General features: G+C 52.0%; 1 protein-coding gene across 1 annotated transcript; it reads right to left on the reverse strand.

Annotated features, from left to right (window-relative positions):
• Positions 1-338: 338 nt before the first annotated feature.
• Positions 339-26,506, reverse strand: GDI2 (GDP dissociation inhibitor 2). Its single transcript, XM_068169245.1, has 11 exons — positions 26,300-26,506; positions 13,992-14,099; positions 11,676-11,775; positions 9,378-9,512; positions 6,944-7,142; positions 5,913-6,044; positions 5,262-5,361; positions 3,925-4,096; positions 2,426-2,570; positions 1,661-1,715; positions 339-1,506 (listed from the first exon to the last, which is right to left on the reverse strand). The coding sequence occupies exons 1-11, from the start codon at positions 26,342-26,344 to the stop codon at positions 1,351-1,353; spliced, it is 1,347 nt and encodes a 448-aa protein (XP_068025346.1). The 5' UTR covers positions 26,345-26,506; the 3' UTR covers positions 339-1,350.
• Positions 26,507-27,573: the final 1,067 nt, after the last annotated feature.

The raw sequence follows: 27,573 nt of genomic DNA on the forward strand, positions 1-27,573 counted from the left end.
ACCTTTGGAAATCATCTTGTCCAACCCCCTGCAGTCAGCAGGGACACCACCAACTAGATCAACCCTCTCAGGCAGAGATCTAGAGGCAGAGTCACAGAATGGTTTAGGGCGGAAGGGACTTTAAAGATCATCCACTTGCACGCACCCCCCGCCCTGCTCCCGCGAGCAGGGATGCCGCTAGCCCAGGCTGCTCAAAGCCTCATCCACCCTGGCCTTGAACACCTCCAGGGAGAGGGCATCCACGACCTCCCTGGGCAACCAGTACCTTTACCGTAGAGAGCTGAGAGGGGAGGTGCTGCTGACACAGCTTGGAAGTGAATCAGACGAGAGCCTGGGACTGGTTTCCAGAGTTTGGCTTTACTTCGCAGTACAGAAATCATCTGGAGCCTTTTCAAGGAGACAAGGAGAAGCAGAAGGCTCTGTCATATCGATACCGCAGTGCCCATTTTGGTCCGTCCTCCCAGAAGCCACCGAGCCTACAGAAAAATACTCCCACAATCTTGCCTGCTCTGTAATTTGTTCTCTCAATTTTTATTAAGATTAAAACACCAAAAAAAAAAAAAAAAAACAAACAAAAAAACCCAAAACCAAAACAAAACCAACCCAAAAAAAAAAAAAAATAGTAATAGAGGAGCCTTTTAGGCACAGCTGTGTCCCACCCGATGTAAACAGAGGTTTGAGAAGCTTCCAAGTGGAGAAGGTTAAAGTTCTGTGCCCAGAACCAAGCCAACATTTTGCTGCTACAATGAGATGGTGGTGGAGGGGGGGCTTTGTCCATAGATAGATACAACTTTGCCACAGAGTTAGACGGGAAAGAGAGAGGGGGAGCGGAGGGGAGGGGAACAAAGGGGATGCTGTCCACAATGATGGAGTGCTCAGAGTTGCTATTTTACCTTGATAGAATCAGGCTCGGGTGACAAGTGTCACCTTCTACTTGAGCTCACCAGAAGCACAGAACCATGAAGGGTGGCTTACAAATGGTTAGAGAGAACACAGAGGTCAAGACACAGCTTGGTCAGTGAGTTAGCGAAGGTCTGCACCAACGGCTACCAAAAACCAGGAGGGTTGGGTCTGCCCCTTAGGGAGGTTAGTTAGGAAATCAAGTCAGTAATTAGCCAGATTCTGGACAGCAGCCCCTAAGATGAGATCATTAACACATGATGTCCCCAAAAAATAACAACCAACCCAAAACCGGGATCACCACCAGTGCAGAACTCTTCAATCTCTCCGAGATGGGGGTTACAAAAAGCAGGCCTTACAATATTGGATTTCCTTACAGTCTTCATTAAGTTCCTTAATATTCATATTGAGCCCATTTGCAATTTCTCCTAATTAAACGAGATTCTCTCATTACTGCTGCTCCTCCTCCCCGTAGATGTCGTTCTTCTTGCGCTTCATCTCCTCGAAGTCGAACTCTGAGCCCATCATCCTCTTGTAAATATCCTTGATGTCGTCGCACGTCGTCTCAAAGTGAGTGGTGGCATCGTAGGTGCGAGAGATGAAGATCTGCAAAGAGGTGAAGCTGAGAGCTCAGCTGCTCTCCTCACCCTCTCCAAGCTTACCCCCTCAGGGCTTTCTCACCTCCTCCAAGGTTACTCCCAGCTTAGCCCCTCAGAAATTAGTGACCCCCTCCAGGCTTAGGCCCTCAGAAGTTACTCACCTGGCTTTCAGTGCCCAAATCAGTTGGGGCAAACAGGTCGCTGATGCTGACAAACCTGGAAGAGGGGGAAAAAAAGAGCCTGAGAATGGTTGGAGTGTTGGTGACATCAGTGTGGGCGCTTCAGGGCACCATGCTGCCCTGTGAGGCCACACCTCAAATTCTGGGTTCAGTTTTGGGCCCCTCACTCCAAGAAGGACATTGAGGTGCTGGAGTGGGTCCAGAGAAGGGCAACAAAGCTGGGGAAGGGTCTGGAGAACAGGTCTGGTGAGGAGCAGCTGAGGGAACTGGGGTCATTCAGCCTGGAGAAAAGGAGGCTGAGAGGAGAAATTCTGGCTCTCCCTGAAAGGAGGCTGGAGCCAGGTGGGTGTTGGTCTCTTATCCCAAGTGACAGGCTGAGAGGAAATAGCCTCTAGTTGCCCCAGGGGAGGTTTAGGTTGGACATGAAGAACAATTTCTTCATGGAAAGGGTTGTTAAGCCCTGGAACAAGCTGCCCAGGGCAGTGGTTGAATCACCAGCAGCTGTGTAGAAGTGTTGCTGAGGGCCATAGTTTAGTGGTGCCCTGGCAGTGCAGGGTTAATGGTTGGACTCAATTATCTGAAAGGTCTCTTCCAACCAACCCAACTCTATGATTCTGTGCAGCCAAGCTGCAGAGTTTGAACCCCTCAGTGCAGCCCAGCGTCCTTCAGATCCCCTCAGCCTTCATCTCAGGCCTAAGCAGCAGCAGAAAGGTGAGAAGGGGGAGAGAGGGCTCACTGAGGACCTACTTCTGCTCAATGGGCTCCAAGAGGTCCAAGGCCGGCTTGATTTCCTTCTCTGGGTCGGCAGTCTCCACGGTGGTGCTGGCGATGGCGATGTACTTGCCCTGAGCCGCCACGTTGTGTGCGGAGGAGATCATGCAGACGTAGATGTCTGGGGACACACAGCAGAAGGTCAGCAAGAGCCAGGCAAGATCAACAGCTTGGACCAGGCCTGCCCTGGCCCCAAAGCCTCCTTGACCTCACACACCCATCCCCCTGCCCCCCTGATGCTTTGTACCTCCTTCTCTGGTGTAGGAGCACACTTGAGTGAGGTCCGTTCTTGTCCGGCAGCCCTACCGGCTCTGTCTCTTGGCTGAGGAGCCTCAACATGACACTAAGCTCCCTCAAATCCAGTTTCCTGTGGCTGTGACAGGTCTCCAGGAGCCAGCCCACCCCTCTGGTCAAGGGTGAGGAATCATTTCTCATAGATTCACAGAATGGTTTGGGTCAGAAGGGACCTTAAAGATCATCTAGTTCCAACCCCCCCAGCCATGGGCAGGGACACCTCCCATTAGCCCAGGTTGCTCAAGACCTCATCCAACCTGCCTTGAACTCCTCCAAAGAGGGGGGCATCCACAGCCTCCCTGGACAACCTGTTCCAGTATTCTTCTGCATGCAGCCATCAGCCCCTCCTAGAGCACCATCAGGCTCCTCACCACTTCTGCCAGACCAGGGCACTTCCTCAAGTGGGTTCCTCACACAGATTTCCAACCACAGGCACCCAGCTTCTCCTGCCTACCCTTGCCTAATCTACACAAAGCAGAGCCTGTCTGGGGCCTGAAAGAGCTTCTGGGCAGGGACACAAATGCTGCCACAGGAGCAGCAGGAAGTGCCTTTTCCTGCTGGAGTCACATCTCACTGGACATCTCATCTGGTAAGGCCACACCTCAAACACTGGGTTCAGTTTCGGGCCCCTCACTCCAAGGACATCAAGGGGCTGGAACATGCCCAGAGAAGGGCAAAGCAGCTGGGGAAGGGTCTGGAGAGCAGGTCAGGTGAGGAGTAGCTCAGGGACCTGGGGTTGTTTAGCCTAGAGAAAAGGAGGCTGAGGGGAGACCTTGTGGCTCTCTACAACTCCCTGAAAGGAGGTCGGAGCCAGGTGGCTCCCAAAGAACAAGTGACAGGATGAAAAGAAACAGCCTCAGGTTGCACCAGAAGAGGTTTAGACTGGATATGAAGAACAATTTCGTCATGGAAAGGGTTGTCAAACCCTGGAACAGGCTGCCCAGGGCAGCGGTTGAATTACCACCCCTGGAGCTATTGCAAAGCTGTGTAGATGTGTTGCTGAGGGCCACAGTTTAGTGGTGACCTGGCAGTGCTGGGTTAAAGGTTGGACTCAATGACCTTAAAGGCCTCTTCCCACCAAAACCATTCTGTGATCAGAGCACACATTCAGCTCAAGGCCACTTAACAACCACCCTCAAGGCCAGAGAGGTGAGCCCCAGCAGCGCCCCCTCTCCACACACCTGATTTCCGGTTGACCTGGTTCTGTGGAATGATGATCTGGCAGGAGTTGGCATCGTTGGTGTTCTTGATGGGGTGGCTCAGGATGCAGATTACCCGAATCACTTGGCCCACCTTCGTCACGCGGTCTGAGACGTAGCTGGGGTCGCAGATGAGCTGTTTGCAGCGAGCCACCTGCAGAGGGACAGACCCCCAGTGACCACCACACACAGGCAGAGGGGAGGAACCAGATCAGCAGTGCCCAGTGGCAGGACAAGGGGCAATGGGCACAAACTGAAAGCATCTAAACTTGAGGAGTTAAGGGTGACTGGAGCAGGCTGCCCGGAGAGGTGGTGGAGTCTCCATCTCTGGAGACATTCAAAACATGAACATGTTCCTGTGTGACCTTCCCTAGGTGGATTTGTCATGGCAGGGGGTTGGACTTCATGATCTCCAGAGGTCCCTTCCAAGCCCTGCTGTTCTATGATTTTGGGTAACACCAAGAGCAATTTTGAAGTGGCTCTTCCTGAATCAGGTTCTTATTTCACTGCCAGCAGGACACTTTGACTTGGGCAAGCCAAACCTCAGCACATTGCTCCTAGAAGACCACACGTAGCTGCGTGATCACATATTCTCCATGTCATTCAGCACATGCTTAAGCTCTAACCACTACAGAGTCCAGTCCTCCCAGTCTAGAACCATAACTGACTGCAGCAAGGTGGAACCCAGCAGACAGGAGTCCATCAGTTCCCCTCAGAACTCATTTTGACACCAAGAGTTCCAGATTTGTCCAATTTGAAGCCTTCAGGCTGCCTGCACTTGGACACGTCACTCTAGCATGGACTGTCACCTCTGCTGCTGGCCAGGGCACATTATCAGAAGGGACACACTACTCTACCAGCAAGTGCTAAACTGTCCTGTGAAGCTCCTGCTCCAGCTGGGAGGACATTTTTAGCTCCCAACACTCCCTAACTTCATATTACCAGGTTGAGAAGAAGCTGCAGAAAGGCTGCGTGCCAGCTCCGAGCTGCCAATGCCTCATGTCAAAGGCAGAGCTGGTTTCAAACCCATGTTAGAAACCAGCAGGCAGCTCCTTTCCAGTTCCACCAGCCTGATTAATTCCAAAGACAACTTTGCTACCCTCATGGAGGTTTCATTCCTAAAATGAGCCCACTGAGAAGTAAGACTCCTCACCATGTCTTAAGTTGGCATGGGGCAAAACAACTGGCCAAGCAGTTGTGGTCCTAGTGCTGTGATGAGGAGTCTTCTGCTGTGTTTGTTCAGACTGAAGACCAACAGCCTCAATTCTGAGAGGCAGCATGTGGGGTGGGGATTGAGGAAACAATCAGAAGGCACCAACCTCTCCTTCAGACTTGACACCAACCACTTTGCCATTCTCTATCACGATCTCCTCGATGGGCTTGTTCAGCATGTAGGTGCCTCCGTAGATAGCACTTAGCCTGCAAGAGGAAAGCCACCTGAGCACGCTCCTCAGGGCCACGTTGGCTTCTTAACAGCCCTTCCAGCCCACCCTGCTTCTGTTCCACTTGGACAAACCCCATGTGAGACACTAACCCCTTCAAAATAACATTGCTTAGACAATGCTGTCCTCAATGTAAGGCATCAGATGGTGTTTGGAGCCAGTTATGGGCAGCATTAACCCCAGCTAACACGAATCTGGTCAGTATAACCCACAGTCCTATGGTGCAGGACCTGCAGGCTACACCAGGTATGCAAATCCCTGGAGGTGTTGAAGGCCAATCTGGATGAGGCCTTAAGCAACCTGATCTAGTGGAAGGTGTCCCCGCCCATGGAGAGTTGGAAATAAATGATTTTTTAGGTCCCTTCTAACCTAACTATTCCATGAATCTATGAAGAGAACTGTTAACAGCCACAGAACTGCTCTTCCAGCATCATGTTCTGGAAGCCCGAGCACTGACTCCACACATCTGATGTCCCACAGCAAGGTTGAGAAAAACCACTCCTGGAGTCCAACCCCCAAAGTTCTCACCTTGCAAAGCCCTGGGGCAGCTCTCCCAGGCCGTAGAGTGGATAAAGGTAGGGGCTCTTCCCATATCTAGCCAGAGACTCACTGTAGAGCTTAATCCTGTTGATTGTTTCTTGGCATGGTTGATCTAGATAGCTGGAGAGGGCAGACACATTGGGTCAAGGTCTCACAAACCAAGACTTGGACTACAACACACCCAAGAGAGAAAAACATTTACTTCCCCTGAAGCTTCCTTCCTCACCACCCAGCTGCTCCTGGCAAGCACTTCCCTGGAAGTTCCCTTTTTTGGAGGGCTCTGTGTCACCAGGGGTTTTATGCAAGAAGGAGATATCTCATTAACCCCAGGAATCCCAGAAAGCAGAGGTCCTGGTGTTTCAAGATTCATGGGGACATCTTACACTCAACTCAAAGCCTGTGATGTAGGCTCCCAGCACCCCAGCTAGCCCAGGTGGCCAAGAAGGCCACTAGCATCCTGGCTTGGAGAAGCAATAGTGTGGCCAGCAGGAGCAGGGCAGGGATTGTCTTCCTGTACTGGGCACTGGTGAGGTTTTGGGGTCCCTCACTCCAAGAAGGACATTAAGGGGCTGGAGTGTGTCCAGAGGAAGGCAACAAAGCTGGTGAAGGGTCTAGAGCACAAATCTCGTGAGGAGCAACTGAGAGAATTGGGGTTGTTCAGCCTGCAGAAAAGGAGGCTGAGGGGAGAAGTTCTGGTTCTCTACAATTCCCTGAAAGGAGGCTGGAATCAGGTAGGAGTTGGTCTCCTCTCCCATAGAACAAGTGGAAAAGACCTCAGGTTTCCCCAGGGGAGGTTGGACATGAGGAAGAATTTCTTCCCCTTGAGGAACAGGCTGCCCAGGGCAGTGTTGGAGTCCCCATCCCTGGAAGGGTTTCAAAGCCAAGGAGATGTGGTGCTGAGGGACGTGGCTAGGGCTGACCTGTCAGTGCTGAGTCAGCGGCTGGACTCCGTGACCTGAAAGGTCTCCCCCAGGCTCTGTGAGTGCACGGCCCGGGGAGGCAGCGGCGGCAGCACTTACTCATCAGTCCTGTAGAGTGCCAGAGCGTGGCCTGTGAAGTCAATGACATCCTGCCCCAGGTCAAACTTCTTGTAGACGTCACGCATGGTGGTCTTCTTGGGGTCCACGCCCTCGAAGGTGCGGGGGTCGCTCTCGTCGAAGTTGGCAACGTAGACCAGGAACTTCCTGAAGCGGCGCTTCTCGAACAAGCCCATCAGGCCTGCAAACCAGGGCAGCGTCAGCGCCACACCGCCGCGCGGGGCCTGCCCGCTGCCGCAGCCGGCCAGCGACCGGCAGCCGCTGCCAGCGCCGCCTCGCCACCTGCGACCCGGCCCCCAGCGCTCTCACCGAGGCTCTCTGTTCAAGTGGGAGGCACCAGCGTCTGACATGAAGCAGCTCTCCTGACGTAGACAAGGAGGTGCTACACCACCATCCTTTCTCAAGCCATGGCTGGAGGCTTACACATGCTACTTCCACACTAACAAAGCTGGGGAGGGGTTTGGAACACAAGCCCTATGAGGAGGGGCTGAGGGAGCTGGGATTGCTTAGCCTGGAGGAGGCTCAGGGGAGACCTTACTGCTCTCTACAACTACCTGAAGCAAGGCAGTAGCCAGGTGGAGGTTGGTCGCTTCCCCCAGGCAACCAGCACCAGAACAAGAGGACACAGTCTCAAGCTGTGCCAAGGGAGGTTTAGGCTGGAGGTTCAGAAGAAGTTCTTCACAGAAAGAGTGACTGGCCATTGGAATGGGCTGCCCAGGGAGGTGATGGAGTCACCCTCACTGGAGATGTTTAAGAAGAGTCAGGATGGGACACTTGGTGCCATGGTTTAGTTGACTAGGTGGTGTTGGGTGATAAGTTGGACTTGATGATCTGGAAGGTCTTTTCCAACCTGGTTAATTCTATTCTATTCTAACATATCATAGAATCATAGAATCAATAAGGTTGGAAAAGACCTCAAAGATCATCAAGTCCAACCTGGCACCCAAGACCTCATGACCCCTAAACCATGGTTCCAAGTGCCACATCCAATCCCCTCTTGAACACCTCCAGGGATGGTGACTCCACCACCTCCTTGGGCAGCATATCCCAATGGCCAATCTCTCTTTCTGGGAAGAACTTTCTCCTCACCTTGAGCCTAAACTTCCCCTGGTGCAGTCTGAGACTGTATCCTCTTGTTCTGGTGCTGGTGGCCTGGGAGAAGAGACCAACCCCCTCCTGGCTACAACCTCCCTTCAGGTAGTTGTAGACAGCAATAAGGTCTCCTCCGAGCCTCCTCTTCTCCAGGCTAAGCAACCCCAGCTCCCTCAGCCTCTCCTCATAAGGCTTGTGCTTGAGGCCTCTCACCTCCCTAAAGCTCCACAGAGACTTGTCCTGGTGTAGACCAAGAAGTGGTACCAGCCAGTTTTCTCAAGGCATGGCTGGAGGCTGACACATGCTACTTCCAACTGAGGGAAAGCCTCAGAAACTGGAGAGCAGTTTCCACTTAGCTCAGTGAAAAGCCCAACCTGATCTTCCCCAAGCAGAGACCGTGTTTGGTATCTACCAGACTTAGTGGTGATCCCAGTTCCATCAAAGCAAATGCTGGTGTGCTCTCCTCACCAAGGAACAAACAGGTGATGTGAGGGTCAAAGCTCCCAACCCTTTATGTGTTGATTTTACATGAACTAGAAGCCGGATTGGACTTGTTGAAACATGAAGACAGAGATAGCACCAAAGGCACCTCCTGCTTCTGCCAGTGAGAGTCTGAGGAGACCACTTACAAAACAGCAATGTGGCCAAATGGAAGGATCACCTGATGACTTCACAACCACCAGGAGTATCTGCCATGAAGATGGCTCCAAGCTATTAACAAGCCATGTACTATGAGTCTCATTCCCAGGATTCAGACTATCAGGAGACTTTTGATGCTACATCTGAAGTTCTTGGACCACCCTCTGTTATCTCCTAATTATTTCACCACACAACTGGGAATGATCAGAAGGGTGAAATTTAGGTAGACAGCCATTAAGACTGGAGGTAGATGCCACAGGTTGGAATCAGTCATTCCTATGTGCCTGCTGATGAACATCACCAACATTTTTCACGCACAAGTCCCACCCAGCAAGGGCTCAAGGTGCAATCTTCATGGCAGAGCTGGGAGCAGAAGCCCCATATGTAACCTCCTGGAGAGGTTAAATACTGCCAGATTCCCACCAGATGAGCCACAGAATGAACAGCTTGAAAGCTCCAAGAAGAGAGTAACTGAAGGCTCAGGAAGCTCAAGGCTCACACTGTAAGTGGTGTTTGAAGCCAGGTGAGATGTGGAAGACATCCATGCTAAGCATGGCTTGATATTGAGATGGAGTCTACACATATGACGAGCATCAAGCATAGGACATCCTGACATGTGGGTGGCAGAGACCTTTGTCTAGAGATGGTAGCCTCAGGAGGAAGTAAGTAAGGTGCAACTACTCACTGGATGCCAAAGCTTCTGCCTCAGTGGAAGGAACTTTGTAGATCTTCCCTCCCTTGTAGACGAAGCTCCCCTCGATCACCTTGAAGTCTAAGTAGCGAGTGACTTCTGTGTAGAGCAGCATCTTTACCAACTGACCTGGAAAGGAGGTTTGGCACAAGTCAGCCAGTTGATCTATAGCCAGGAGGACAGAGAGTTCTTCCAGCACAGCAGACCCTTCAATGGCAGCACCATGTTCAACCCACACAGCTCTTACACCCTTGTGTAACAGACCAAGTGTGCCAGATACTCACTAGTGCAATTATGAGGTAGTTTTATGTGTTCCTCACAGCTTCTTTCTCACTCCTGTGGCTTTCATCACTCCCCTGAGTAAAAGCCATTCTGCAGCATGTTAATCCACTGCAGAGCATGGCTGCTCTTTGCTCCCTGTAGCTCCATCACACTCAACATGCCAAACAAGGTCACGGCTTTGGAGCACAGCAGCTCCTCATCCTCACTATTCACATCTAGCACGACCTAAGTGTTAGCTGTCATGGAATCATACACTGGTTTGGGTTGGAAGGGACCTTTCAAGGTCATCTAGTTCAACCCCCCTGTCACAGGCAGGGACATCTCCCACTAGGGCAGGTTGCTCAGAGTCCCCAAAAACATGACCTGGAATGATTCCAGGGATGGGACATCCACAACCTCTCTGGGCAACCAGTTCCAGTGTCTCACCTTCCACCTCTCCAGTCAAAATCTCCCCTTTTAGCCTCAAACCATCACCCCTCGTCCTGTCACAACAGGCCCTGCTGAAAAGTCTGTCCCCAGCTTTCTTCTTGGCCCTTTTAAGTACTGAAAGGCCACCAGAAGGTCTCCCTGGAAGCTTCAGTTCTGCAGGCTGAACAACCTCAACTCTCTCAGCCTGTCCTCACAGCAGGGGGCTTCCAGACTTGATCATCTTCATGATGATGATAACAACCCATCACACTGGTTTCCTATTGTCTTGTCCAGCCAACTTAACCACAAACTAGCTGCTGGCTTGCAAGGGCCAGCACATGTCCACTTATTATCCCCACCAGGTGTCAAACCCCCAGGGGGTTGCTGACCCTTCAAAATGCACCACAGTGCAAGCTGAGGCCAGACAAACCAAACCTTGACTGGAATCTTGTATCAAATCTTCTCCTGCACTAAACCTGAGCCAGGACTGACACTGCACATCTACTTCCTCATGCTTCACAGACTAGAGATTCCTGAAGCAACTGGCTAGTGTCTGGAACAAGGAGATGACCCTGGCCTGCATTAGGAAGAGTGGCCAGCAGGAGCAGGGAGGTCATTGTGCCCCTGTACTCTGCATTGGTTAGGCCACACCTTGAGTACTGTGTCCAGTTCTGGGCCCCTCAGTTTAAGAAGGACATCGAAACACTTGAACGTGTCCAGAGAAGGGCAACAAGGCAGGGGAGAGGCCTTGAGCACAGCCCTATGAGGAGAGGCTGAGGGAGCTGGGATTGTTTAGCCTGGAGAAGAGGAGGCTCAGGAGTGACCTCATTGCCCTCTACAACTACCTGAAGGGTGGTTGTAGCCAGGAAGGGGTTGGTCTCTTCTCCCAGGCAACCAGCACCAGAACAAGGGGACACAGTCTCAAGCTGCACCAGGGGAGGTTTAGACTCGAGGTGAGGAGAAAGTTCTTCACCGAGCGAGTCGTTTGTCATTGGGATGTGCTGCCCAGGGAGGTGGTGGAGTCACCGTCCCTGGAGGTGTTCAAGAGGGGACTGGACGTGGCACTTGGTGCCATGGTCTAGTCGTGGGTCTGTGGTGACAGGTTGGACTCGATGATCCTCGAGGTCTCTTCCAACCTTAGTTATACTGTGTGATACTGTGATACTGTGAAACTTGCCTGAACTGGTAACCAGTTTACCAAGAGTGGACTTGGTCTAGAAGACCTTTCCCAGTGCTGGAATGCATAAAGACTGAGGATTTGTAGCACCACTAAGGGACGACCGTGTCTGCAAGCCAGAAAACAGGAGCAAAGGGGATTAAAGGTCCCCATGGAGCCCACCATTTCTTCCTAAGCCATGGAAGAACCACAAGGCACAGTTTTCATGGCAGTAACTCTAGCTAGAAACACAAACACGGTCAGAGAGGACGCTGGAAAACAGACGTCCAGACCTCCCAGTCGCACCAGTGATGCATGCTCCAAGCTGCATCTTCTCGGTTTGAAAGGTCCACGGCCAAAACATCCTACAGAGGAGCAGCTGTGGTACTTGTGGCATGAGGCTAAGCTTAGGAGGCAGGCTTGGAAGCTGCTCAGCCCTCACTTACCGTTAGCCATAAGGAATTTTGGAATGAGGTCCACGTTCCAGTCCCTTCCTCGCCCCATCGATTCTGGTGGAGTTCCTGGCAGATTAAACCTTTTGTAGAGCTTCAAGAGAGAACACAAAGCAAGATGTAGTAGAGGAAGTAACTATGGCTAAAATTTCTCCCACCCACGTACACACTTTCCACCCCCACATCTCCTCAATCTGAGCATCAAGCTCTTCTCAGCAGGCTTCTGGGCAACATTTCAGCTCCGCTTTGAGTTTTGGTGCAACACACAGCACGTGCAGGGGGTCCCTACAGCAAGAATCAGGCAGCATCACTCTAGTCTTTCCGAGGCTTGAAGCTTGGGAAGTGATGACCACCTGAACTGAAATGATGTTTAAGGTAGATAATCTGCTCCAAACATCTGCTTCAGAAGTAGGCAGGATTCTGCCTACCCCAGGTCATGGTTCTCAACCTAAGTGTTTAACCTGGTTGAGCAGCAAAGAGAGGAAACGTTTCCTTACATCTCATGAATCAGCCTTGCCAACAGCTTTGGGGGTACAACAGGGTGTAAGCAGTGAGCACATGAGCTGGCATCTATCTAGCTGGAAGTCCTCACAGACCAAGCACCAAGTGTAACATCAAAGAGGACACAAATGTTGGCCATCAAGGGCAGAAGTACAGCCAAAATGTTAACACTGGCCATCAATGGCAACAGAAGGAGTTAAACCAAAATGTTAACATCTGGCTGTGGGGCATTAAACCTCCTGTCAGCCTGACCTCAGTGCCAGGGAAGGTCATGGAGAAGACCATCTTGAGTGCCATCACACAGCACATGCAGGACAGCCAGGCACTCAGGCCCAGTCAGCACTGAATTATGAAGGACAAGTCCTGCTCAACTAACCTGATCTCCTTGCACAACAAGGTGACCACCTAGTGGATGAGGGGAAGGCTGAGTGAATGTTGTCTAGCTGTACTTCAGTAAAGCTGTTGGCAGAGTTTCCCACAGCATCCTTATGCAGAAACTAGCTGCTCACAGCTTGGATGGGTTGAGACTTTGCTGGGTTAAGGACTGGCTGGATGGCCAGGTCCAAGGAGTGGTGGGGAATGGAGGGCACTGCAGTTGGTGCCCGGTCATAAGTGGGTCATAAGGGCTCAGTGCTGGGGCCAGTTCTCTCTTATGCCTTTATCAATGATCTGGATGACCAATCTGATGGCAGATAACATCATGTTGGGCATGAGTGTTGATCTGCTTCAAGGTACGGAGGCTCTGCAAAATTTGGCCAGGTGGCTCAATGAGCTGAGGCCAATAGGATGAGGTTCAACAAGGCCAAGTGCTGGGTCCCACACCTGGGTCACAACACCCCCAGGAATCCTCCAGGATTGGGGCAGAATGGTTGAAACTTCCTGATGGAAAAGGACCTGTGAGTGCTGGTCAAGTGGCTGAAGATGAACCAGTGTGTGCCCTGCAGGCCAAGAAGGCCACAAACATGCTGGCTTGGATCAGCAATAGTGTGGCCAGGGGCAGGGACTGTCCCTCTGGATCAGGGTGGGGACCAGGGCAGGGACCGTTCCCCTGGACAGGGCACTGGTGAGGCCACACCTCAAATCCTGGCTTTGGTTTTGGGCCTTTCATTGCAAGAAGGACATTGAGAAGCTGGAGCATGTCTAGAGAAGGGCAACAAAGGTGGTAAAGGGTCTGGATAACAGGTCTGGTGAGGAGCAGATGAGGGAACTGGGGCTGTTCAGTCTGGGGAAAAAGGAAACTGAGGGGACCTCTCCTAGCTCTCTACAACTACCTGAAAGGAGGTTGGAGCTAGGTGAGGGTTAGTCTCTTCTCCCACATAAGTGATAGAATGAGAGGAAACAGCCTCAGGTTGCACCAGGGGAGGTTTAGGTTGGATGTGAGGAACAAGTTCTTCATGGAAAGGGAACAGGCTGCCCAGGGCAGTGTTTGAATCATTGCCCCCAGAAATATTTCCAAGCTGTGTAGCTGTGGTGCTGAGGGCCATAGTTTAGTGGTGACCTGGCAGTGCTGGGTTAATGGTTGGACTCAATAATTTTAAAAGGGCTCTTCCAAACAAAATGATTCCATGACTCCAAGTGCTGCATGCTTCTGGGTTGGCAACTACAGGCAACACCCACCAAGTACACAGACACAGGCTTCCCCCCACTATTATCTGGTATGGAAGCACCACAGAACTGTTGAGGTGGGAAGAGCCCTCTGAGATCATCAAATCCAACCTCTTGTCAAACATTCCTACTCCCAGGAAGCCCTTAGGAGCAAATTGGGAGCCAGGGAGGAGACACTAGGTGGGTGTCAGCCTCTGTACTCACATCCTCCAGAGGTGTAATGGATGCACTTTCCCCTCCGTAGTAAGAGTTACGGTCCATGTGGAGAACCTTCTTTCCATTCACCGACATGATCCCAGAGAGGATGCATTCCTAGACAAAGAGGAAGCAAATGAGGTGTCAGCTGTGCTTGAGTCTCCTTTTGCACAAGGATGTTCTCCCAGAGAGCATGCTCAGACAGCCTGCAGCATGTCTAGATGGGAAGGCTTCTGCAGAGTCCTTTGAAAGGAACCCAACCCGTTGCCTCGCTGCAGAACTAAGAGGTGCAGTAAAAGCCTTCTAGCTGAGATTAACCCCTTACTAGGCTCCTTGTCTCCTCTGGGCAAGACAACCAAGAGGTCTGAACCACACAATCACCACCTACCAGGGCTCCCCTGAGGGCATTTCTGGGAGGTTCATGCTTTTGGGCCAGATGAGGAAATTCCCTACTCCTAAACCACCAGTTATCAGTTTAAGGATGCCCATAGAGAGACAACACCCTCACACATGAGTGACAGCAGGAGCACAACTCTGCCCTAGCCAGGCCACACCTGGAGTAGTGGATCCAGTTCTGGGCTCCCCACTTCAAGAGAGACAGGGAACTGGAGAGAGTCCAGTGAAGGCTACAAAGATACTGAGGGGCCTGAAGCATCTCTGTGAGGAGGAAAGCCTGAGAGCTCTGGGGCTGTTGAGCCTGGAGAAGAGCAGCCTGAGTCTTGTCCTGTCACTAGGCACCACTGACAAGGGGCACAAAAATGGAACTCAGGAGGTTCCATCTGAATAGAAGGAGAAAATTCATTGCTGCAAGGATGGTGGAGCAGGCTGCCCAGACAGGCTGTGAAGTCTCCTTCTCTGGAGAGATTCAAAACCCACCTGGTCATTGTGATGCTGGGCAATCTGCTGTGGGTGCTGTTGCTTTAGCAAGGGGGTTGGACTGGATGATCTCCATAGGCCCCTTGCAGCCCCCACTACACTGGAATTGATCTTTACCACACTGGGACATGCATAAGAGTCAACAGCTGCTCACAGAGGTCACAAAGACCAAAATGAAGCCATTTGGGAGCTTTATCACCTCAGCAGACACTTTGCTATCCTTGCTATGTGCCAGCTGAGATTAAAACCACCAGCATGACTTGGAGCAGCCGATCAGCTGCCACGTCTGAACACCACTCCAAGAGGTTAATTGCAGAGGGACCTGAATTGTAGCTTGCAGAGCCAGCTAAGAACCTGCAGAGCTAAAGCCTCATTAAAACACAACTTTGCCACTAACCCAGTCACCAGATCCAGCACTCACAAGCCTAAGAGCTTAACAGAAACTTGAGGATCTGCAGCTTTAGGAGACCTCATGGTGGAGCTTTTACTGCCCTTTCTTTTCTGCACTGGAGTTCTCATCCACCATCAGTGTTTTATTCAGCCTGTAAAACCCCACATTCAGCTGCTGAGAGGTGCCACCACTGCACCTCTACTTGCCCAGAGGCAAGTAGAATTAGCAGCTTGTGGCTCTTGCAAAGATCTACACCTCCGTGAGATCCTTCAGAGATTCATAGAACAGTTTGGGTTGGAAGGGACCTTAAAGATCATCTTGTTCCACACACACCACACCCCCCTCCCAAATATGGGCAGGCACACCTCCCACTAGACCAGGTTGCTTAGGCCTTATCCAACCTGGCCTTGAATGCCTCCACAGAAGAGGCATCCACAACCTCTCTGAGCAACCTGCTCCAGTGTCTCATCACCCTCACTGTAAAGAATTTCTGTGATGCATGCTCCATGAGCATTTCTCCCTGTGGAGTACTCAGGACCCCCCTTGTGCATCACTTCCCCCCTGCTGTGACATGGAGGAGGCTTATTTCAACCCGTGTCACAGCAGCACTGGTCAACCACACTCAGACAAACCTTCTCCATCCCTGGAAGTGGTCAAGGCCAAGTTAGCCTTGAGCTCTGAGCAGTCTGCTCTAGTTCTGCTCGCTGCAGAAATGTTGGACTAGAGGTCCCTTCCAACCCAAACCATTCTCCAATTCTAGGAAACCACTCAGAAAGCAAAATGCCTCCATTGTGTCCCTGACCTGCAAATCCTAACCCTGCTAAATCCTTGGTGTAAAGGAAGCTTTTAAAGCCATCTGCAACTTCACCAGTCAAAGACAAAGCAATGGTAAGGACAGCTTGCAGGAGGGGCTTTTGTCTGCTCTGCTGAGACCCCACCTGAAGTGCTAGGACCAGCTCTGGAGTCCTCAGCACAGCAGAGATATGGACCTAATGGAGCAGGGCCAGAGGAGGCCACAACAATGATGGGAGGGCCAGGCTGAGAGAGCTGGGGTTGTTCAGCATGGAGAAGAGAAGGCTCCAGAGAGACCCTCTTGGGACCTTTCAGAACTTAAAGGGGCCAAGAAGAAAGCCAGGGAGAGAGCTTTTAGCAGGGCCTGTTGTGACAGGACAAAGGGTGATGGTTTTGAAGTAAAAGAGGGAGATTTAGACTAGAGAGAAGGAAGACATTTCTTCCACTGCAGTTGGTGAGACCCTGTCCCAGGTTGCCCAGCAAGGTGGTAGATGCCCCATCCCTGGAACCATTCCAGGCCAGGTTGCCTGGGCTCTGAGCAACCTGCTCTTGCTGCAGATGTCCCTGCTGAGTGAAGGGCAATTGGACTAGACAACCTTTAGAGAGGTCCCACCCAACCTCAAGTGTTCCATGATTCTGTGTGTTTTTTCCCCCTAAGTGTCTCAACATCTGTAGGTGCACAGATGGCTGGCAGGGATCGCCTGTGTGAGGACTTGCTAGTTTTGAACTTCCAGGTGGCAACAGGAAAACCTTCTCTACTGGGAGAGCCAGGCACTGCTGAACAGCCTATTACCCATCAAGGTGCCACAGGAATTCAGCCAAGGCACTGAAGAACAAAGCTGGAGCCGCCTGCCTGGTGCATGACAAGAATGAGACACTCTGAGTTTAATCCCTGAAGTTGTGGGGAACCTCAGCCATGGGTGATGGCAAGGCTTCATGGTCACCACAGATCTTGAATTACCCACAGTGCTTTCCGCCAAACCTCTGCATGACCCACCAGCTGCTCCTTCCAGCACCATACCTCCTCAGACTCCAGATCACTCATGTCCCTCCATTGCTTCACCATACCTTAAAGAAAGCAGAGGACCCCTACAGAAGACAAAACTGCACCGAACTCTGAGCTAAGGCCCTACTTGAGAGCACCATGAGCCCTTTGAGACTGAGGGCAGTGAAAGCAGAGGTGGCTTTTATGGTGTCAGTTCAGGTGTTAATGATTTACCACAGGCAACATGGGACAGACCAAGTGCATCCCCTCTAGCCAGCATCATCTCATTTAAGCCACACTTCAATGAGCTCTAGGAGAAGGCTCTGGTTTGACTCTTTGCTCCAACCTATGGTTTTATTCCCCCCGGAACATCTTCCAAAAACCTGGCAGGCCATCTCTGCCAGATGGTGCTTTAAGACTGCCAGTGTCCATGCTGGAGCTGAGCCACAAGGAAGCCAACTAACATTTCAAACCAACAGAAGTATCAGTCAGAGGGACAAAGTTACACCTCTGGACATGTTGCAGAATGTAGCTTCTGCAGCCTTGATGTCAGCTGATTCCCTTCACCCATCTGAAGAAGCTTCAAAGCATTTCTTGCTCTATCTTCTCAGATTACTTCACTCACTGCTTCCCAATGAGCCTGTATCTCTTACACAGCTTGCCTGCCCAAACTGCCTCTGTAACCCAGCACTGGTGAGGCCACACCTTGAATCCTGGATTCAGTTTTGGGACCCTCACTGCAAGGACATTGAAGTGCTGCAGTGTGTTCAGAGAAGGGCAATGAAGCTGGTGAAGGGTCTGGAGAAAAAGTCTTGTGAGGAGCAGCTGAGGGAACTTGGGCTTGTTTAGCCTGGAGGAGGCTGAGGGGAGACCTCATTGATTGGTTGGAGTGAGGTGGGGGTTGGTCTCTTCTCCCTAGCATCAGGTGATAGAATGAGAGGAATGACCTCAAATTATGCCAGGGGAGGTTTCGGTCGGATATCAGGAAACATTTCTTCCCTGCAGGAGTGGTCAGACATTGGAATAGGCTGCTTGGCGAGGTGGTGGAGTCACCATCCCTGCAGGTGTTCAAGGAACGTGCACATGGCACTTTGGGACACGGTTTAGAGGCCATGGTGGTGTCAGACTGACTGTTGGACTCAATCCTAGAGGTCTTCTCCAACCAAAACAAATCTGTGATTCTAAGCCAGCATCCCCCTCAAGCAAATCAGAGTCCCAGCAGAAGATTTAAGATGTCCTAAGCACCTTTTAAATCTTAATTCACACCCATTCTGGTGATGGAAGTGGAGGTATCACAGTACTTTTTCATCCAAGGCTCACTGAGCAGCCTCCATTCTATCTCCCAGGCTCCCCCAGAGCCCCGGAGCACTCAAATTCTTTCACCCTCGCTTCCCTTCACAGCTGACGAGGCCACGGCTCGGTCATAAAACACATGAGAGGGACAATAGATTTATCCTCCCAGCTCAGCAATTCCTTTCTGGTTGCCCTGGTGCAACCAGTCTGGGTCTCGGAACTGCTTCATGTGTCATGATGTTGTTGGGGTCAGGGAGCGAGGAAAACAAACAGCCTGAGCTGATAAGGAGAGAGTTTAGACTGCAAGTGGAAAAGGGCAAGCAGCAGAGTTCAAACCTGGCTCTTTCTCATACAACGGTAGGGGTTGGAAGGGACCTCTGGAGATCATCCAGTCCAATCCCCCTGCCAAAGCAGGAAGGCATCCAGAAGGATTCTGAAAGTCTCTAGCTGGGCAGCCTGCTCCAGGGCTCCAGCATCTTCAAAGTGAAGTTTCTCCTCCTGTTGAGGTGGAACTTCCTGTGTTCCAGTTTGTGTCCATTGCCTCTTGTCTTACTCCAGAGGACACCACTGAAAAGAGACTGGCCCCTTCTTGACACCCATCCTTCAGGTATTTATAAACATTAACAAGATCTCCCTTCAGCCCCAGGCCTCTCGGCCTCTCCTCATCAGACAGATGTTCCAGCCCCTTCACCACCCTCATAGCCTCCACTGGACACTCTCCGGTATATCCCTGTCTGAGAGAGGCCAGAAGTGGACACAATACTCCAGATGTGGCCCCATAAGGGCAGAGCAGAGGGGAAGAACCACTTCCCTTGACCTGCTGGCCACATAAACTATAAATATCAACACCACACAAAGGGGTAAAACTGAGCCGCTGCCAACACTGAGAAGGGCATCAAGACAGAGCAGGGGAGAGCTCCAGGTATCCACTTGAGGTTGAGCACCTCCACCTCAAATGACAGTTGGTACAAATGACAGTCACATTGTGCCACTAGAATCCACAGCTCAGCCAGCTCAGGTTACACCAGGCTCCCCAGAGCTGCTGCTGTTCTGCTGCTCAATGAATGACAGAGCAAGTCAGAGCAATCAATGCCGGCTGCGGCGCAGCTCGGCCGCTGCAAATGGCCGCAGAGCGCAGCAGCAGGGAGCAGCGTGCAGCAGAAAGGTAGAGATAGCACTTTCCTCTCAAATCCATGGGGAAGAACAACAGGAATAAGGGACAGAATAATGGGGTTGTTTTGGCTGGAAAATACCTCTAAGATCACTGAGTCCAACCATCAGCTTAACACCACCATAGCCATCAAACCACACTCCAAAGTGCCATGTCCACACGTTTCTTAAACACCTCCATGGATGGTGACTCCACCACCATCCTGGGCAGCCTGTTCCAATGCCTCACCACTCTTACAGGTAAGAAATCCTTTCTAATCTCCAACCTAAACCTCTCCTGGCACAATTTGAGGCCATTTCCTCTCATTCTATCATCTGATACTAGGGCAAAGAGACCGACCCCCACCTCACCACAACCTCCTTTCAGGGAGCTGTAGGGAGCAGCGAGGTCTCCCCTCAGCCTCCCCTTCTCCAGACTCTGCTAACTCAGAGATATTGGTGATCCCATGCTTGCTTCAGCCCACCAGCTCTTCCCCCACTTGCACAAGCTGCTCACAACTGGCCTTGCTGCATGCAGAAGCCCTCAGTGACTGAGGGATGCAAGAAGGTTTACATGGACTTTCTCCAAGTAGGACAGCAGCTCAGAATGGCTCAGACAGACTGGTGGAAACTTGAGCCAACGCTGGGCCATCTAACAGGACTGAAGGGAGGACTCTGCACAAAACATCGTGCAAAAGCCCTCTGAGAACGGGCTCTGGTACAGCAAGAGATCTTTCTTAGACAGAGTCTGGCCATGGTGAACAAGAGGTTGCACACAGCTTATTACCATCACTCAAGTTATTCCACCTCATATTCTCCTATGAGGACAGGCTGAGGGAGTTGGGTCTGTTCACTCTGGAGAGAGAAGGCTCCAGGGAGACCCTACAGCTGCCTTCCAGTACTTGAGGGGGACTACAGGAAAGTTGGAAAGGGACAATTTGTAAGTCCTGTGGCGATAGGAAAAGGGACAACAGCTTGAAATGAGGACAGACTGAAGGAGTTGGGGCTGTTCAGTCTGCAGAAGAGAAGGCTCCGAGGTGACCTCATTGTGGCCTTCCAGTATCTGAAGGGGGCCTACAGGAAGGCTGGAGAAGGACTTCTCAGGATCTCAAGTAGTGACAGGACTAGGGGGAATGGAATGAAGCTGGAGGTGGAGAGATTCAGGCTGGATGTGAGGAGGAGGTTCTTCACCATGAGAGTGGTGAAACCCTGCAATGGGTTGTCCAGGGAGGTGGTCGGGGCCCTGTCCCTGGAGGTGTTTAAGACCAGGCTGGATGAAGCTCTGGCCAGGCTGATCTAGTGTGGGGTGTCCCTGCCCATGGCAGGGGGGTTGGAACTAGATGATCCTTGTGGTCCCTTCCAACCCTGACTGATACTATGATACTATGAAATCGGAGCAGGGGAGATTTAGATTGGACATCAAGAAGAAGTTCTTTACCATGAGGATGGTGACACACCGGACCAGGCTGCCCAGAGAATTTGTAGACATCTCATCCCTGGATTGTTTAAGACCAGGCTGGCTGAGGCCTTGAGCAACCTGGTGTGTTGTGAGGCGGGGGTTGGAACTAGATGATCTTCATGGTCCCTTCCAACTCGGGGCGTTCTATGATGGAATCCATCTACCACAACAGACTCCAAGGAGCAAGACTCAAAGCTCTGCTTAGCTGTAAGTAAAAGCAACTATTTGCTGCACTCGCACAACCATGGGATGATGCAAAGGGCAGGGACATTCCACCTGGACCTAGAAGTCACTTTGATTTATTTATTCATTTAGGTTCTTCAAGCCATGAGGCCTGTGCCTCTACAATTAAGTCTGTTTTGAAGCAGACTTTGGTTACTCTGGTCCTTCAGAAAGTGAAGGTGTATCTTTGCAATAGGCTTATGCAGCTTTAAGGTTGGTGGAGGCAGCTGGCAGGTAAGAAGATTAGTGCCTGCAACCAGTGAAAACCCAGCAGGAACATGGAGTTCATCTACTGGGACTAACAAGATAAGTTTAATTATACCCAAAATTCAAATCAAATAACCCACATTATCTGGAGCACAGAAAGGAGATAACAAACAGCTATCAGAGGGCACAACATCCCACTCCCAAACTTCCTGGGGAGCAAGTGCCAAGCCATTTCCAGGCCACAGAGGTGGAAATGAAAAGTCAGATGAAAACACCATTCTGAAAAATAAAAACACTGGGTGCTCTTCAGCCTGGAAAGACATTCTCCAGCTTTGCTGGTTACCCCCTCCAGATTAAAAATGGGTTTGTGCAGCAGGACAAGGATGCTGCCTAATCTGCAATGCATGACACACCCAGCAGGCCCAACACAAGGAGCTCAAAGACATTTAAGAAGCAATTGTCCTCCTAGTCTGAACACTGGTGAGGCTAAACTTCAAATCTTGCCTTCAGTTTTGGGCCCCCCACTCCAAAAAGGACACTGAGGGGCTGGAGCATGTCCAGAGCAAGGTAATGAAGCTGGTGAAGGGTGTGGAGAACAGGTCTGGTGAGAAGCAGCTGAAGGAACTGGGGTCGTTGAACCTGGAGAAAAGGAGGCTGAGGGGAGACCTTCAGACTCTGCACAAATCCCTTAAAAGGGGTTGGAGTTGGGTGGGGTTGGTCTCTTCTCCCAAGAAACAAGTGATGGGAAAAGTGATAAGAGGAAATGGCTCCAAGCTGTGCCAAGGCAGGTTTAGGTTGGACATGAGGAGCAATTTCTTCCCCAAAGGGGTTGTCAAGCCCCAGACCACACCACCCAGGGCAGTAGGGGAGTCCCCAGCCCCAGACAGATTTGCCTAGATGTGTTGCTGAGGGCCATGGTTTAGTGGTGACCTGGCAGCACTGGGTTAATGGTTGGGTTAGATGATCTTAGAGGTCTCATCCAACCAAAACAATTCTGTGACTGCAAGACTTGAGCAACTCAGAGGAGCCATTCCCAGCAGCACCTCCAGGATACAGCAGCTGGATGACCTCCCAGCTCTCATGTCAGAACAGCCAGATCCAACAGCACTTTGCAAACACCTGTCCTGTAGTGAGCACCCACAGTGAAACACTTCACCACCACTCAATGCACAGAAGGATCGAGAGGATCTCAGCTCTCTTGTCTCAGCACTGTGACGTTAATTACACCTCCTGTAAGTTGGAAGCTGTCTTATCAGCACTAATTCAGGATTAAAAATGCTCTGGGATTATTTTTCCCCGTGGTGCTAAGACATTTTTACAAGCTTGGCATGGCAATGGGGTCTCCAATCAATCAGCATAGATAAAGGAAAAAGTTCAAATACATTAGTGCCGGTAATCCCAGTCCTAAAGCTGCCTGAGCTCTTCCTTATTGCTTGAAGAAGAGATTAGCACCTGAAATACTCATGTTGTGCTCTTAGATCCATCAACAGTGGAGTTTATGTGTGTCTCACCTCTCCAAAATGGTCCTACAGCTATTTTATTGTACTGGTCCTACTGATGGATGCTGGGATAAGTAAACTGGTAACTCTCATGGGACATGATTTAAGACCCCGCAGGTAGCCTGGTAGAGAGGCACAGTGCCCAAACGAGACCCCCAGCTGAGCTCATTCAGGCAGCATCAAGATCAGCACTTGAGGTGCAAGTCAAGCTTTTCAGAGAGGAGACAAGCCCCCTGAGCTACAACAGCCTGACAGGACTCTGTCACTACAGTGCACCTGTAAGGGCCAGCTTGAAGGAAAGGCTGGCTGAAAACACCATCAGAAGTTTCATGACAGCTCTCTGGAAAAGGAAAGAGATGCCAGAATGTGTCTACACAGCGTGTTTTCCAGTTCCTTTTCCTCAGGAAGCCCAACTCTGCCACCACAACAAAGTTGGAGGAGCAACCACCAAGCCACAACTTTTATGCCTTATCTGACTACAGGAACAGTTCTGCAGCCCAGCCTGAACCAGACTCTGCTCCAGCACTACTCACACCATCTACCACGGTTGAGCCAACACCATGCATTTTAGGATGGGGAATGTCATGGCTGGACCAGGACTTCTGGTTTCCATTCACTCACTGCTCAACTCAAGATGAAGCCCATCCTGTTCTAATTGGTATTTGAGACGTAAAGCCTGCACATCAGAAGCAAAATACGGGCTCCAGAACACTCTCGGGCTGTGGAGTTTGGTCAAGCAGCACCTTAAGACAGGGCCCTAATTTATTCCTTTTTAACTCAACTGCTGATCATTAGCATGAGCTTGTCTTAAGAGTGATTTCACAAGAGGCCTTTTGTCAAATTTACATTGGCATTTGTCAGTTGGAGATTAAGCAGGGTGCTTACCAACTTGATACCACAGCTCACTCTAAAGCATACATTTACATTTTAATGGCGCTGGGAATCTATTTGAGGCCCCTTCACTAGAAGCTCATTATATTTCACCTCCCCCCAAAAAGTCCCTCTCCCTGTTTGGCTGAGCCAGAGACAGGTTTCAGGACAGAACTGCAGCTTTCCCTCTCAAAGACATGAAGCTTTCACCTCCTAATTTGTTCTTGCTACCTCAAAGAGGACCTTGAGAGAGAAAGGAATGAAAGCAACCAGGAAAGTTTGGTTTACCCTAGGGCAGCAGCTGGGAAGACGCTTCCCACACTCTGCAACATTTCTTTTTGTGCCACATCCTGGGTTTGTTGCCATTAATCCCATACTCAAAACAGGCGAATGATGATGAGAACCAACCAGATCTGCCTTCAGCAACCATGTGCCCCAGCTCCTGTCAGCAGACACTATGGATGGCAGCCCCCCCATCAATCACAGCACCAAAAACCACAGTTGGAAGCAGATCTATTTCTAATGACCAGGCCTAAGGGAAGTGGGGAAAATCCCTCAGGGCTAACCCCAAAGATCTCTCTTTGTCTAGTCCCCTCTCTCCGTCAGCAGGAGGAAACAACAGCAGGAAAGGCTCTTTAATAGCAAGGGGAAAAACCTCCTCTCCTCCATATTGGATTTTCTTTCCCCTCCTTCCTCAAACAATGCCTCTTATTTGTAACCTGCAATCCACCCTTCAGCTCCTTCTCAACCTGCAGTGATGTGCCTGCTCGAAGGAAGGCAGGAACCAGGAGAAATCGCCCTCTCCACCCCAGAAATCCTCACAGGCAGCAGCTCTGCCATTTTTGTGTCTCTTTTACCCCCCTACGTCGGCAGCCAGCAGCACTGCATCCTCCACAATAGGACAAAGCCCCACCGTGGCTCATCCCCTTCTCTCTGCCGCACCCCCCAAGTGCCCTCAGCTGTCAGCCTTCCTCGGGGATGACCGAGATGAAGAGACAACGTAGGAAAGGATGTGATTTTCGGAGGGGGAGGGGGGGGGGAGGATGGTAATCGGACAAATTTGACAGGCGTGCAGGACTCGCCCGCCTCCCCATCCCCCTCCTGCTGCAGTCAGGGCTGGATGAAGAGCCGAAGGCTGCAAAGGCGGAGCAGGGATGGAGAAGGAAGGGGGGGGGGGGGGGGGGGGGATAAACCAGGTTTGCCTCCACCCTAAGCTGAGCGCGGCTCTGGGAAGGGCACAGCTCCATGGTGGACCTGCAGCCACCTGGGGTTTGGGGTAGGGGATGGTGCAGGGGAAAAGGAACTAATAAATACATAAAATAAATAAAAAGCAAGCAGTAAATCCCCGTTGGCGTTTTATTGTCCGTTGTGTCCCCCCCGCCCTCCCTCTGCTAAACAACTGCATTTCCTGGGGCCTCTTTTAACACACAAACACACACCCCCCCCCCCCGAAGGCAAAGAAGCGGGGATCAGGGGGCCTCCCAGGAGATGGGCTCGGCCCCGGGGGGGCTGGGGCACACATCCTAACATGGGGCTACTATAATCCTAGAAAAACCCAGAACTCAGCCCGTGGGGTCTAGGTAGGGATGGGGCCAAAGGACCAGAAAATGGGGGTGGGGAGGGATCGAAGATGTACCGGCTGAAATAGTGATGGGGGAGGGAGGATAATTAGACAGGGCTAAGGACCCATATGTCGGGGGTGAGGGAGAGGAGGGAAGAGAATCTAGGCACCTCAGGGTAGTATTTGGAAGGGAAGCAAAAACCCAGACACCCCAGGGTAATATTTTTGGGGGGTGGGGAGTAGGAACCAAACCCCACCAGCACCCCCCCGGTGATACTGGGATAAGGAAATAAGACCCCAGGCATGCCAGAGTAATGATGGAGGGGAAGGAGGGCAGAAACTCAAGCACCCCCCCGTAATAGTGGGAGGCAGAAATAGGAACCCAGGCATCCTAGGGTAATATTTTTGGGGTAGGGAGCAGGGAGGAGGAGCAGAAATTTAGGCACCCCAGGACAATATTTTAGAGGGGTACTCAGAGTAATATGGGGAGAGGGAAGCTGGAAGCCACACAGGCACCTCCAGGTAATAGTTGGGGCTGAGGGGGCAAGCCAGGCACCCCATTTGGCGGGGGCAGGGCTACAACGATGAGGTGACAGAACAAGAAAAGGACAAAAAAGCCACAAGGGCGTGTGATGGTGGAGGCTGATAATCAGGTGAGACACTGGCGAAGGGACCCAGCACCCAGGAGAGAGAGCCAGGACCCGGGTACCGGAGGCGGGAGGGGAAGGGCGCAGCCCCCAGGGCTGGGAGGGTGGGGGGAGGTGACAATCAGGTGACAGACGGGCAAAAGGCCACCGGCGCCGGGAGGGGAGCGAGGATCAGCACCGGGGTGAGCGATGGGGGTGGGGGGGGCTGGGGACCAGAAGCAGACAGGGTCTAAAGGGAGGGCAGCATGGGGGTGGGGGTGGGGGTGGGGGTGGGGGGGGGAGTGGGACAGTGGGGCGGGGCAGGGCGGCGGCCGCCCGCGGCAGGCCTGAGGCCCAGGCGGGCGAGCGGCGGCGGCTCCTCCTCACCGTGAGGCCGGTGCCCAGCACGATCACGTCGTATTCCTCATTCATGGCGGCGCGGGGGAGGGCAGAACGGGGTGCGAGGGAGGGGCGTCTCTCTGGTGTCTCTCCGCCGGCCGGGGCTGAAGCGAGCCGGGCTCTGCGGGGCCGCGGGAGCGGGAGAAAATGGAGCCGCCGATGCCGCCGTGAAGAGACCGCGCCGGGAGGGGGCGAGGCTACCACCGCCTCCGCCTTGCTCCGGCGCGGCTGTCAATCACCGCGCCGCTCTTCCCACCATTGGGTCGCCGAGCTGTCGGTAATGGAAGTGGGGCGGGACAGGCGCCGACGGCGCTGCCACCGTGGTGAGGGGCGCGCTGCGCATGCGCGGGGCTGAGCCGAGCCCAGAGCCCAGAGCCCAGCCTGCTCCGCCCGCCGGGCTTGTGCGGCGTAGTGACACCGCAGCTTGGTACTGGGACCAGTGCTGGGCTGCTGGAGGGTCTGGCCAGGCTTGATCGATGGGCCAAGGACAAGGGGATGAGGTTCGACACGACCAAGTGCTGGGTCCTACACTTGGGTCACAACGACCCCAGGAAGGCTCCAGGCTTCACGTAAAGTGGCTGGAAACTGCCCAGCAGTGAAGCACCTGGAGGGGCTGGGCACCAGCAGGCATGTGCCCAGGTGGCCAAGAAGGCCACCAGCATCCTGTCCTGGATCAGCAATAGCGTGGCCAGCAGGACCATGGTGAGAATTGTCACCCTGAGCTGGGCATTGGTGAAGGCACACCTGTAATCCTACATTCAATTTTGGGCCCCTCATTCCAAGGACATTGAGGTGCTAGAATGTGTCCAGAGAAGGGGAACAAAACTGGTTAAGGGCCTCAAGAATGGGTCCTGTGAGGAGCAGCTGAGGGACCAGGGGTTGTTGAGGCTGGAAAAAACCAGGCTGAGGGGAGACCTGGCTCTCTACAATTCCCTGAAAGGAGGTTGGAGCAAGGTGGGGGTTAGTGTCTTGCAAGGAACAGGTGACAGGACAAGGGGAAATGGCTTCTAGTTGCCTCAGGGAAAGTTTAGGTTGGACGTGAGGAACAATTCCTTCAGTGGAAGAATTGCAAAGGCCTGGACAACACTGCCCTGGACAGCAGAGGAGGTCCCATCCTTGGAAGGGGTTTCAAATCTGTGGAGATGGTTTCAAATCTGATGGACATGGTTTAGTGGTGACCTTGGCAGTGCTGGGTCAGTGACTGGACCTGATGATCTTAAGGTGTCTTCCAACCAAAATGACAATGTGATTCATGGTGCCCA

This window comes from Melanerpes formicivorus, unplaced genomic scaffold, assembly GCF_026170545.1.
Source record: "Melanerpes formicivorus ecotype bairdi unplaced genomic scaffold, bMelFor1.0.p_v2 SCAF_3, whole genome shotgun sequence".
Taxonomy (NCBI): domain Eukaryota; kingdom Metazoa; phylum Chordata; class Aves; order Piciformes; family Picidae; genus Melanerpes; species Melanerpes formicivorus.